The 12,884-nt window shown below is 53.2% G+C and overlaps 1 protein-coding gene across 1 annotated transcript; it reads left to right on the top strand.

The window, feature by feature from the left end:
* Positions 1-3,888: 3,888 nt before the first annotated feature.
* RFLNB (refilin B) lies at positions 3,889-11,697 on the top strand. Its single transcript, XM_024127833.3, has 3 exons — positions 3,889-4,179; positions 6,793-6,902; positions 8,721-11,697. Exons 1-3 carry the CDS (start codon positions 3,967-3,969, stop codon positions 9,049-9,051), a joined length of 654 nt encoding a protein of 217 aa, XP_023983601.1. The 5' UTR covers positions 3,889-3,966; the 3' UTR covers positions 9,052-11,697.
* Positions 11,698-12,884: the final 1,187 nt, after the last annotated feature.

Raw genomic sequence — 12,884 nt, 5'->3', positions numbered from 1 at the left:
TTCTTGCGTTACGCGGGCCTCTCACTGTTGTGGCCTCTCCCGTTGCGGAGCACAGGCTCCCGAAGCGTAGGCTCAGCGGCCATGGCTCACGGGCCCAGCCGCTCCGCGGCATGTGGGATCTTCCCGGACCGGGGCACGAACCCGTGTCCCCTGCATCGGCAGGCGGACTCTCAACCACTGCGCCACCAGGGAAGCCCAAGTACATCTTTTTAATGCAGTTTCTTTCTTTATCGAATATGGCAGTTCCCTTTCCATGCTCTTTGAAACCAATAACCTTAATCTTAAGACACTTAAGGAAACAAAATAAAGTCCTATTTTTTTAAGCATTTTGGTTGACATGGGCGTACATGAACACAAGGGGGGACCTGGCTTAATACTAAGGCCAAGCCACTGCATCGTGGTTCCCGGAGACCAGAGACCCAGGGGGCTGAGACCACAAGGTGCCTGGGGCCCTGGGCACACGCCAGTGCGCTGGAGCCCGCAGTGCTTTTAATCTGCTGTCTGGCGGGGTTTACTGAAAACAAGCTGCTCCAAAAACAATAAGCAGCCGCCGTTGTGGCGGTGGTGGTGGGGGGGTGTCCCGGGGGCGGGGGTCCCACCCTGCTCTTGTCCCACCCTGCTCTTGTCTGACTCAACTCCCGTTTGGGCATCAGCTTAATTTAGTGGAGAAAAAGGGAAAATGCAGGATTGGCATTCATTGTGATGCAGCTTTGTTCCTCAGACCCTGCTGGGAGAGGCCTCAGGGCCAGAAGCCAAGTCCTATGAGGACACCAGTCTCTGTGATCCAGGCAGGGGATGATGGCCGCTCGGAAAGGACAGCTTTGAGGAGAGGCCACTCTTTCGGCAGGGTCCGTGGTCTCGTTTTGTGCAACTCACCCCTGATTTCTAGGTGCAACCCAGATGCTCCTCAAAAGAAGGCCTGTCTTCGAAGCCAGACCAGGAGCGGGTAAAGTGGAATCTGTTGTCTTTCCCAAGCCTTGGTTAGAGTTTTGTTGTTTTTTTTTAAGAAACGTCCTTTGGAAAACAATCTGGCAGAAGATGTAGGACAATGAAGAGCCCAGGGCGTGGGGCTCTTCCCAAGGACTCTAGCAGATATGCAGTGCGGACTCACGGCTCAGGGCTGACGAAACACGGCTGTCTTCCAGGGTCTGCGCTGCACGGCTCCCATGAGGTCACAGGGGAAGCCCCTCTGCCCCCCACCCAGGGGCACTCGTGGGCAGGCCGAAGTCAGATGGTTCCTGTTGTAAGAACCCCTCTGCTCATCTCCACCAGGACCGCCACGAGTTCACGGAGATGCACGTGCAGGCAGGACGCCTGGGCCTGGCCGGGCATGACCTGCACGTTCTCCTCTGAACCCAAGCAGCTTGCAGTCAGCTCCAGCTTATCTTTGAGCTCTTTGAAGACAGTCTGGACAGGAGAGGACAAACCTGGGGTCCCAGGTGTCTTCTGATTGGCTCAGCAGGGTTCTGGGAACCATGGAGGGGGAAGACTTTTGTGCAGCTTCTCCGTCAGCGTCAGGTCCCCGGGCTGAATTCCTCTTCAAGCCCCTCCAGTTTCCTTTGTGTGTATCAGTGCTGGGCTCCTCTGTAAGGAAGGAGGCCAGGGTATGCAAGCATTTTACGCTTTGGGAGCTCCTTGGCAATTGTCCTGAGGCCTGAGGATGTCCTGATCTCTATTAAAGCCAAGATGTTCTTCTGGAGTTGGGGAGAGGTTATGCTGAGGATCAGACAGAACTGTCAGAGGCTGGAGCTCAGGACATAGATGCTTCCTGGGTCCAGTTTGATGGCGGACATGCCCACGTGAAGTCCTGGGCCACCTGCTTGATGACCCCAGTGCCAAGGAGGAAGGGGTGCCTCAGAGGTGTCCCCTTGATCTGTCTGGACCCTCCAAAGCTGGCAGCTTCACACTCCCTTGCTCACTTGGGCAGCTTTGATGTCTCTGTGGATCTCTGTCAGAATGTGAGTAAGCTAAGCCCTTCAGAATCCCCCTCAGAAGGTGGCAATGCAGGGCTCCCCCTAGATTCCATGTTTTAGTGGGTCCAGGTGGCGATCCCTTCCAAGACAATCCACAACGATCCAGGCTTTGGTGGAGACAGTGGCTGCACTGGCCTAGCACGATGACCTTCCTCAGCCTCATCCTCCTCTTCCGGACGGATGACCTTGGAAGAGGGAGCAATTGCCATCTTCCTGGACACCTTTTCCCAGCTGGCCAAGCTTAGGGAAGAGTTCTCAGGATCTACATGGGAATGCTGGTGGGCAAACTCCCTCTAGGGCGCCGAGTCCGGCCACTGCCAGCAGACCGCCTTTCCACACCCCCAGGAAGCTCTTAAGATTCCTCCCGTGATGCCCGGGGTTGGGGGCAGTCTGGGATGTGCAGACGGTGAGGTCAACAGGGGCAGGGAATTGTAGCCACACAGTTGGCCCAGTCTCTAAGACCCACTGCTTACAGTACGTCCTTGTAGGAACCACTGATCCAGGACTGTGCACGCTTGATATTATAATCTGTTCCCACAGGTCCTGAATGAATGACCTCGAGCACACAGGCACGTACCCGGTTTTATTCTCTATGGAGGGGATGATCCTGGGCTTTCTGCTCACAGCAAGCTGCGTTGTACCAGCTGTGTGACTTGGGGCAAGTCAAATTCCTTCTCCGTTTCCTTACCTGAAAGTGATGAGTGAGGAGCGTAGGAGGGCTGAACTTTCTCAGCAAATCTCGAACATCTACCTGCTCTAAATTTGGACTTCACCAGGTCCCAAGCAGGACAAGGATCCTTTGTTTTTGCAAGGACACACACTGGCTTGCTGTGGTGGGGCGTGCACCGCGCCCACCTCTCATCTAGCCAGGGAAGTCCCTAGTCCACGGCACTGCTCCTCTTCAGAGCTGGCACCTGTGGGCTAGGTCTGGGCAAGCTCCAGCCTGTGGCCCTAGTTGGGCACCCATCAGAAACCCCCAGGGTACAGTGGCTGGTGGGAGGTGGGGACTTCCTATACTTACTGATAATCAGGGAGGTCGCTGTTAGAAACAGTACTCGAACTTTCTGGTACTTTTAGATTTGAGAACAGCCCAATTCTACAGCTGGCAGCTACTGCAACAAGTTCCCACTCAGATAGGGCTTCTCTGTCAAACTAAGGAGGAAGAAGCCCCCCGTCTGAAAAGCTGTGACCCCCACCAGGGAGCCCCTGACCCGTCAGACAGCCGGTGGGCAGCCTGCTGAGACCGTCCATCTGGTTCGAGGTCCAGTTTGCGCCCACGCAGAATTTTCCTGGCAGGTGTGGCCACGGCCTGTTCCGCGGAGCATCCAGGCCAGGGAGTGATGCGCTCCTCCCAGCTCCGCCCCCACCCCCCAGCCCCTGAGCCCCCTGAGGAGAAACGGAGTAGGCGCTCTTTTCCTCCGGGGCAGAAATGAGAGCCAGACACAAACTGAGAGCCCGCCCGGCTGAGCCAAGAGGCGGCTGGAACCATACGAAGCACATTAACTATTAATAATTTCCAGTTGTTTGCTCGCTGGGTTCAGCCGGCTCCCCCGGCCTCTGCGGGCCCGGGCTCTACTCTGCCTCCCGCTCGACGCCAGGGCTCGAGATATGAGCGCCTGCCGGCCTGGCTGGGCCAGGGCGAGGGGACAAGGCGCCCTCGGGCCCGGCGCGAGAGGGGTACAGGGTCGGCTTGCTGCGGGGCGGCCGAGCGGAGCGGGGGCCCGGCTCGGCGCCCCTCGTTCCTGTGATCGGCCGCTCGGGGAGGGCTGAGTGACGGGGCGGAGCGCAGCGCGGGTCGCGCACGGCGGGAGCGCAGCGGCCCCTGGCGCCCGGCCTGGCGGCTCCGCCACTGCGGGCGGGCGGGCGGGCGGGGCGGGGCGGGGCAGGGGGCGGGACCGGGAGCGCGGAGACCGGCGGACCCGGACGGCGCGCGGGCGGCGGGCAGGGAGGGCGGCCGGCGGGCAGCGGCCCCGGCCCCGCCGCGCGCACCGCCATGGTGGGCCGGCTGAGCCTGCAGGATGTGCCCGAGCTCGTGGACGCGAAGAAGAAGGGCGACGGCGTCCTGGACAGTCCGGACTCGGGGCTGCCCCCCAGCCCGAGCCCCAGCCACTGGGCGCTCGCGGCGGCCGGGGGCGGCGGCGGCGGGGAGCGGGCGCCGGCCCCCGGGGCGCTGGAGCCCGACGCGGCGGCCACCCCCGCGGCCCCGGTGAGTGACCCCGCCTCGGCCCCTCCCCCCATCCTCTCCATTCCCCCGCGCCCGGGCCCCGGAGACCCCCAGGCGGTCGTGTCGGCCCTACCGGGGCACGCTGTCCCCGCCGCCGCCCGCCCGTCGGCCAGCGCTGGGAGCCCGCCCGTGGCCATCGCTGGGAGCCCGGGGCGGGAGCGCGGCGAGAGCCCGGCCAACTGGAGCCGGTGGCTGGAAAATTGTCATCGTCTGGGAGGCCCGGGAAAGGCGACCACCGCCTCCTCCCTTCGGGGTGACGGCCCCCGGGGCTGCCAGGCTGCGGCTTGGCCACATTCCTGACCCTGCCGGGCTGGAGGGGTCCAGGGTCACCGAGAGCAAACTTCCCCCAGGCACCTCCGGGCTTTGCCCTCGCCCCCGGTGGCTCCAACGGGCCTGCTTCCCCTCCCGGTGGGTGTTGGGGAGAGGGGTGTACTCGGGTTCCCCGATTCAGAGAGCAAAGGGGGCCAGCTTTGGGGGACTGTTAGTGGCCTTGGAGGGGACCTTTTCAGATCCGTGGCCCCTCTTGTCCCGTCACCTAACCCGTGTCCGGCACATGATGGGTGGGAGGCCTTTAGGTGGGTGGAAACTTACAAAAATGAGTCCTTTTACTTTATTTTAAAATTTTTATTTAAAGAAAAAACACCAGATCCCTTTTACCTTAGAAATGGCTCACATGGTGGTGTTTATTGCCTTTACCTAGAGCCCAGGGGGACCCACATCCTGCCTACAGTCAAGCTGAGAGTGGGGCTCTGAGGCCACCCCTCCCCCTGGGGATGGGTGTTTGCAGCCTTCTCCCCTGGGTGAAGTTGTCAGTGGCAGCTGCTGCTTCCCAGGGACCCACCCACTGTGATGGTGCGTGGAATTCTTGACCAGTGATCCTGTCTCTCGGTGGACATCAGTGCATCCTCTCATTTCCATTTAGAAGGCAGCACTTGCTTCATCTTGGCCTTCAGAACCCTCGCCATCTGGCCCTTTTTAGCCTCCTCTTCCACATCCCCTGACCACAGGCAGATACGCGCATCGGTGCCTCTGATGCTGTTCCTCCCCCTGGTGTGCCTTTTCCCTCCCAGCCATCCCCTTCTACCTCTCCCAACACCCAGCTGGCTTTTCCACCTGTCAAACCCTTGCCAGCCCTGCAGTGCCCAACTTGTCACCTCCTCTGGGAAGTCTTCCTGGATGCTTCCCAGAGCCATGCCAAAGGCTGTGACTTCGTCCCCTTTTCCTGGTAGGCCCCTTGTTCATGCGTAGAACCCCTGCTGCCCCGCCCTACTCCCAGCCTGCACTGGAGCAGGCTGGGTGCTCAGGGAGCGTTGGGTGGCAGGGATGAGGGAGCAGGGGGCAAGAGAACCGAGTGCCTGTCTGGACACCTGTGAATGCTGGGTGGCGCCTACCTCCTCTTGGGGGCTGCATTGTTCTGCAGCTGGGTTCTCAAGCCCCAGTGGGGGCTTATTAAGCTCTCCCCCCAACCAAGTTCAGGGCTGGACCCTGGGGTCCCCCTGCCTCTCCCTGACCTACCTGGTCCCCTTTGGCTTTTGCATGTCCACCCTATGCCCCCACTTGACACCTTGTCCTGGTAACATAAGAGTCTTAGAGTCAACCTTCTAGAAATGTCTGCTTCCTGGAAGACATGGGGGTGGGGCTGCCACCGCCATACCCTGGCCCAAGTGTAGGTTCTTCTCCCAAATCAGGCAAAGAAAATGACAGCTCCTAGTTAGCCCAGGAACCCAAAGGTCTGCTCTCTGTCGCTCGCTTAACACAGAAGCCCTGATTCCAGTCAGATCAGGTGAAAACCCAGCAGCTGTGTGGAGGATGGTCCCGTCTCTTACTCAGACTCCTTGGTGAATCATAAAGCCCAATGCTCTGACCCGGCTGGAAGGCGGTGAACCCCTGGGATGCTGTGCTCTGGCTCTTTGAGTTTTCTGGATAGTGGAAGGTGACATAGAGAACTTTCTGATGTTCATCTTCCCAATGAGTTTGCAGATTCCTCCATCTTGGCTGGGTATTGATCTGGTGGCCTCAGAAGCAGAGGACATGGGGGAAGTTGGACTGAATCTTCAGTGTAAAAAAAAAAAAAAAATCCCTTGTAGCATTTCTCTTTGTTGGTTTTGGCCTTTTCTGAAGAGTTGCTGAGACAGTGACAGGGTTGGGGGCACATAATTGAAGGTTCTGGTTAGTGAAGTCCCAGTTCATGGCGGTTTTCTCACCGCCTTTCTGCGGGATGATGTAGCAGCCCCCGGGTCTGGCACCGGTCACGACGCTGAGCTCTAATTTGTTTCCTCTTTTCATCCTTCCACAAAACCTCATCGATGGAAAGGGACACCCCCTGGGTGTGCAAATAAGGTCACAGGGCATATGCTCTGACTCTGCTGAGGGCACACATTCATGATAGGCCTGGGATTCGAGCAGACCTCTTGGCATCCTCCGTGCCCTGTCCGGTGGTCTTCCCGTGCTGTGGGTCAGCCCTTCGCTGGCATCATTCCCTGGAGGGTGACACAAATCTCAGTTGGGCCCATCAGCTGGAGGCTAGAGCCAGGACCTTCTGTGGGGAAAGCATCGGATGGCCCTGCAATCTAACTGCATTTTCTATTGTTGCAGAATCCAGCTTCTCTCCCCAACGCCCTGGGCTCTGGCTGCTCACCAAGGTTATGCCCCCTGTCGTTTGGCGAAGGAGTGGAGTTTGACCCCTTACCACCGACGGAAGTAAGGTAAATATAGCAGGCCCTGATTTCATTTTATTTCTATTTTCAATTTTTTGTTCCAGTAATTAACGCTTGTTATTAAAAAAAAAATAGTCAATGACAAAAGTGTGCCAAAGACTCTTATAGTTTGGTGGGTACTCTTTCGGATGTTTTTTCTGTACTCTAACCATTTGAATATAGATACACTTATTAAAATAAAAACGAGATCGTGTTATACATAAAGTCCTGCAAATTGCTTTTTGCACTTCACTTATCATGGCCATCAGATGTTTAAAAATTTGTAACAAAGTAATTCCTCTTTCCAGAAGCTTCTTTCCACATCTCCCCACCCCCACCCCAGTGTCAAGGTGCTGTGACCTTGCCTCAGGTTCTGATTTCACTGGGCAAGTACCGTTCTTCTTCCTCAGGGAATTTATCATCCCCGCTCATCTGGGGGCAGAGATCCATTGAGAGGCTCCATTAAAGATATGTCTTTTTAGAGAAAGGAATTTTACTTTTGGTAGCTGGTGGCTTTAGAGATGGAGTTCCGTTGCATGAATACAAAGGGCCCTTTGACACAGAACAAAGGAGGCGTACCAGTTTGGAGGTGAGCAGTTCAGCCTTTTATTCCTGAGGAGCTTGTATTTTGAACAAAATGGGGACATGACTTCATGACATGAGCTTCCCAGCCTTTTAACCTACTTGCCCAAGGCGAAGAGATGTTTCCACTGGACTCATTTTAAAAAAGAGTGCCGATTCTTCTCCCTGACCAGTGGTTAGGGGCTGGCGAGGGGCAGTGCTGTTCAGTTTGTCTATGTGTGCTGCTTGTGCATATTTTTCATTTTATTTTTTATTTTTTAAATTTCTTGGCCGCGCCTCGCAGCATACGGGATCTTAGTTCCCCGACCAGGGATCGAACCTGTGACCCCTGCAGTGGAATCGTCAAGTCCTAACCACTGGACTGCCAGGGAGGTCCCGCTTGTGCATATTTTCGTATCTATGAAGATGCCATAGTTAGGAAGTAATATGAATTCATGCTTTGCTTCCAAAAAAACAAAATTCCCAAATTGCCCAAGAAGGACTTTAAAAAAATTATAAAGTAGCTGCTGAGGAACATGGATGTTCATTTATTTTATGGAAAACAAGACTGTAATTGGCTGTGATGGATAAGGTCAGATCTCGGTTCCCCGGCTTTGAGGGAGTCTCCAAACCGAAGGCAGAGGTGGCCCCAGTACTAGTATTTGGTATCACCGAGCTTTCAGAACCAGCATTCAGGATGTCTGGGTTCCCTTCTCCTCTCATTAAAGAGCTGATTGTTCACTTCAGGGGATAGAGGAACCACTCATCCCCCGTGGACAGGAGAATCTGCCTTGTTACATATAATCATTCCTACCAACAGCAGTCGCTGTGTTAACACTCTCCCCCATCCTATTGGGCACCTTTTTCAGAAAGAGGAAACAGGCTTGGAAGTTAAGTAACTTGGCCAAAGTCTCAAAGCTTAAGTCAGTGGGAGCCGACTCCAGGGGCTGCCGCCTGCAGTGAGGACCAGTGAGTGCGGGTTGAACTTGGGAATCCTGCATGTCTGCACCAAAAGCCCAGCTCTACCGCTCCCTCCCACTGTGACCTTAACCTCTGCACCCCGATTTCTTCTCCCAGGGCTGTTGGGAAGATTAAATTAGATCCTGGAAGTGAAGCACTAGGAAAGGGCCGCACAGTGAGCGCGTTACAAACTCCGTGCGGCTTCTCCCTAGAGTCACCACATCTCAAGGTTCAAGGTCACGGTAGGGAGCCCTGTGCCCCCAGCTCAGAGGAGCGGCTTCACGCTGCCTTGTGTCTCCCGCTCAGGTACACGTCCTCCGTCAAGTATGACTCAGAGCGACACTTCATCGACGACGTCCACCTGCCCCTGGGCCTGGCGGTGGCCTCCTGCAGCCAGACCATCACCTGCATACCCAGTTGCACATGGCGCAACTACAAGGCTGAGGTGCGCTTTGAGCCGCGCCACAAGCCTGCCCGCTTTCTCAGCACCACCATCGTCTACCCCAAGTACCCCAAGACCGTCTACACCACCACCCTGGATTACAACTGCCGCAAGACACAGAGGAGGTTCCTGTCCAGCGTGGAGCTCGAAGCCATGGAGCTCGTGGGCGGCGATTACCTGTCGGAGGAGAGCTGACTGGAGCAGGCCAGGGGGCTGGCCCGGCTTTCCTGCCCAGGTTGGCTTGGGCCAGGCTGCCCTTGTGTGTCATTCCAGCCCCAGAAGAGTCTAACCCAGAGATACCTCTAAGCCTAGCCTGGGGAATAAAAAAAAAAAAAAAAAAAGTCACAACATCTTCTAATTATTGAAAGAATTTGATTTTTCACAGTTTTTTCCAATTGTTTTTAAAAGGAGTGTGTTTCCTAGTTTGCTGCTACGTAGCTTCCCCGAAATCTCAATTTGATGAGAAAATAAAAGGATGGCTAGAGCAAAAGGAAAATGGCCACATTTTGAAATAGGGAAGAGGGGAGCGCTCTTCTTCCATTGGTCAGTTTGTCTGAGGAAGAGCGTGGAAAAAATCTCTGAGATGGAAAAAGTGAGTTGGAAGGACTTTCTGCCCCGGTGTCTTCACTGCTACGAAAGTGGTGCTAATTCAGTGAGCTGTGACACCCATATGGGTTCAATCTGTGGAGAGTTGAGTTCCATTCTGGTTTTTTAAATTTCCATTTGTATTTCCTGTTAACCAAAACTCTTGGAATTCTCTAAATCTTTTTTGTGATATCAAAAAACCCCAAACCACAACATAAGATGCCTTTCAAAAAAAAGAAAGAGAGGAAGGAAGGAAGGAAGGGAGAGGCAGGAAGGAAGGAAGGAAGGTGTTCACCCTGTTCTTGCCTCTAGAGCGGGGTCAGATCAACTGGTGGCTGAGTCTGGGGACAACAGCTTGGTTCTGGTTCCTTCCACGGGTGGGTTCCAAGCTCGGGCTCTGGCGAAGCGCCTTGAACCCCTGGCATCTGGTAATGTCTCCACAGGCTTGTGTAACTCTCCTGATATGTATTTTGGGGTTTCCAAATACTTTCCTAGTTATTTCATAAGGCGAAACATAGCAGAGGGTCCTTTGGAGAGAAATGGCATTTTGAAAGAATGCTTAGGGAAAACACTTCTGGGGGAGTCCACAGGGGGCGTTTCACTCACAGTGGGAGCCGACGGTCACACCTAGGATTGACACCCCCAGGGAGGAGGTGGACACAGATGTTTCTGGTGATCTGGTTCATCAGGGTCGGCGTCCTTTCCAGTGACCTTGGGCCAACACTGCGGAGGAATTCTGCTGGTGCCTGAGGTCTGAGCGAAAAAGCAAGGAAATCCACCTCCCTGCCTCCAGCCAAGGGAAGCAAAGGAGAATTGAGCACATGGAATGATGCCACAAGTCAGGCTCCAAAACCTGGGCGCTGGGGTGACCGTACACGTCTAAGCGTTCATTTTAGTGTGACAATCATGGCGTTGCGTGTGACTGGAAGAAACTGTGAATTCAGCTGAACGGGCCGCAGAAGCAGGGACACAGGCTGGGCCAGGTCAGGAGGGCGCGGAGGCCAGGCTGCCTCTGGCCTTCAGCCTCCTGCCCGCCCTGCCTCACGCGGCCCGTACTTCTTTCTCCTGCCGATCCCTGTGGATTTTGAGTAAAGAAGGTGGCAGGTGGCTTTTGCTCTTTTGATATCAGAGAGAACAAAACCGTGGGTATTTCCTTTGAATGCATCCAAGTTATGTCAAGTGCTTGGGGCTTGCAGAGTCCTGGAAGCTCGGACTCCCGCTGTATCTCCGGGTTTGTGCTGATGGCTTCCATCTGTCCTGAAAGCAGAATTGAGAGTTCTCTGGGTACTCTGGAGCCACAGCAGGGACTTTTGTTCTGAGGAGAGCAGGTGTGATGATAATCACTGTCATTTAAAGTCATCAGAGGCCTAGAGGGCCAAATGGTCTGCTGTCCTCTTGAGGTTGAATAGTGTTTAGTCTGTCGTGCACCTGGTTGGAAGCATCCCTTCCGTGGAGCCTGCGATCAGCTCCACGGTCCCGAGTTTGCCAGCGTGAAGCTCAGCAGGGACCCCTCGAGGGGTCACTCCAAGACCCCATAGTCTCCTGTCTTCATGCAGAGCAGCCTCCTGCGTTTGGAAGAGTAAATTACGCAGCATTTGTTGATTAAAAATGGGTTTTTCTCTCTGATTTCATAATCTTGTCATTTAAGACAAGTGGTAAATATGATTTTTAAACTATGGTAAGAGAATTCCCAAGGTTTTGCTCTGGCCCAATGGAGACACTTGATGAGCCCAGGTCAATGTCATGGGCAGCTCGGCCAGAGAGACGAGGGGTAGAGAATGCGGCCTTTAAACAGCCCCGTGCTGAGATGCACGTATGAGATTTTTTGATATGAAATATATCAGTAAAGTAAGTAGAAGTGAGCGACTGCACATGTGTCATGGGAATGGAAAAGCAGATTTTGTTTTAAGTTATTCACTAGGGACCAAACTGTAGTTCTCTCAAATCCTGTCTTTTTCTCCAAATCTGCGTTGCTGAAAGTTGCAGAAAAGGAAGCATGTGAAGACGTAAGGGAACACGTCAGGGTGGATAGCATGTTGTCGATCCGTGGTGGATTCATGTTAGTTTGCAAGGTGGAAGCAATGATTTTTAAAACCCACTGATTGAAAACAAACATTCCTAAGGGAGTCTGGGAAATACCGTTTACTTATGAGTTAAAAAGTCTTTTTTCTCAGATTCTTAAATTATGTCTTTCATGTAATAAGGATGATTTGTATTTTCAGAGAAAAGTTTTCTTTTGAAATCACAGACCTTTAAAAAGAATAAGTACCTTTTCATTTGATACATTTCCTGTTTCTCACCTTAGGAATAGTATTTGATGAAAACGACTTTTTAAATTTATCTTTGACATCTGTCTCACTTCATTTCGTTTTATGACTTCTTCATTTAATAATAAATTATCCTTTAAAAACACTTGGAGATGCTTCCTTTTTTAAAAATAAACTCATAATGCCTGGTTAAGAAAAGTGAGAGAAACGGCTCCTCCTCTTGAGAAATTTTAAGACGTGATTATGTATTAAGAGTACAATACTTCTGACTGGGGTATGCGTTCTTCTGGGGGTATAAGAAGATTTTCCAAGGGGTTCCTGGGCACAGGAATTTTAAGGAATTTGTTCCCAGATTTGATGGGTACTCTTTCCCAAAGCCGATCTGCTCTGAGATGCACCTGTGAATGATGTTGTCAGGCCAGCCCCTTCCCACCTTCCCTTTCAAATCGCCTTCCTCCCACTTTGCAGAAGAAATACGCACCTTAGTCCACGCAGCCTGAATATTATTGTGGTATTTTGCTCTGGGCTGGAAAAACCTGTAGGTAGGACAAAGGGACAGCTAGAAACATGGTGTCTGGGCACCGGGATCCACTGTAGGTTTTGTGCATGCCTGCAGCAGGCGTCCTGCACATATGTAGTCGTGGTGGTGGAAGCAGGGTGGGCCCGCGTTGGGAGTTCTCATTTGCAATATCTCATACAGTGAGGCAGTCAGAATGATGACACTCCATATGGCCACCCATATCTCTTCAATCTCAGACTATTGTCTTCCCTGAGGAAAAGTCCCTTTGGGCAAAGGAAAAGAGAGGGTCAGTAAGAGCTACTGAAAGTGAAGGCATCTTATTTCACTCCAGCCTCAAATTCATGGCGAGGCTCTGTGCCTCATCCGTTAGTCTTTGAGTTGCGACTCAGAAATAAACATGTCCCAGGAATACATATTACCATTCTTACAAATACATTTTTAAAGCCAGTCTCTTTTTAATAGAAATTAAGTCTAACTTGGCTGATGGGGATGACAATGAGGGCTAATTTTGCCTTTTAGGTTACATGGTGTAAATTTTACATAAAATAAATGAGCTAATCAGCAGTTCCAAGGTTTTGATGGAAAAATATTTAAAGCCTGTAGGATTAAAGCTATAACTTGTGTGTGTGTGTGTGTGTGCGCGCGCGTGTGTGGAG

The sequence above is a fragment of the Physeter macrocephalus genome, unplaced genomic scaffold (genome assembly GCF_002837175.3).
Source record: "Physeter macrocephalus isolate SW-GA unplaced genomic scaffold, ASM283717v5 random_968, whole genome shotgun sequence".
In the NCBI taxonomy this organism is placed as follows: Eukaryota; Metazoa; Chordata; class Mammalia; order Artiodactyla; family Physeteridae; genus Physeter; species Physeter macrocephalus.
This window is presented reverse-complemented; position numbering and strand designations above follow the sequence as displayed.

Coding starts and splice junctions, on each gene's coding strand:
- RFLNB (XM_024127833.3), top strand. CDS start 3,967: ATGGTGGGCCGGCTGAGCCTGCAGGATGTGCCCGAGCTCGTGGACGCG. Junction 4,180..6,792: donor CGGCCACCCCCGCGGCCCCG/GTGAGTGACCCC, acceptor CTATTGTTGCAG/AATCCAGCTTCTCTCCCCAA. Junction 6,903..8,720: donor TTACCACCGACGGAAGTAAG/GTAAATATAGCA, acceptor TCTCCCGCTCAG/GTACACGTCCTCCGTCAAGT.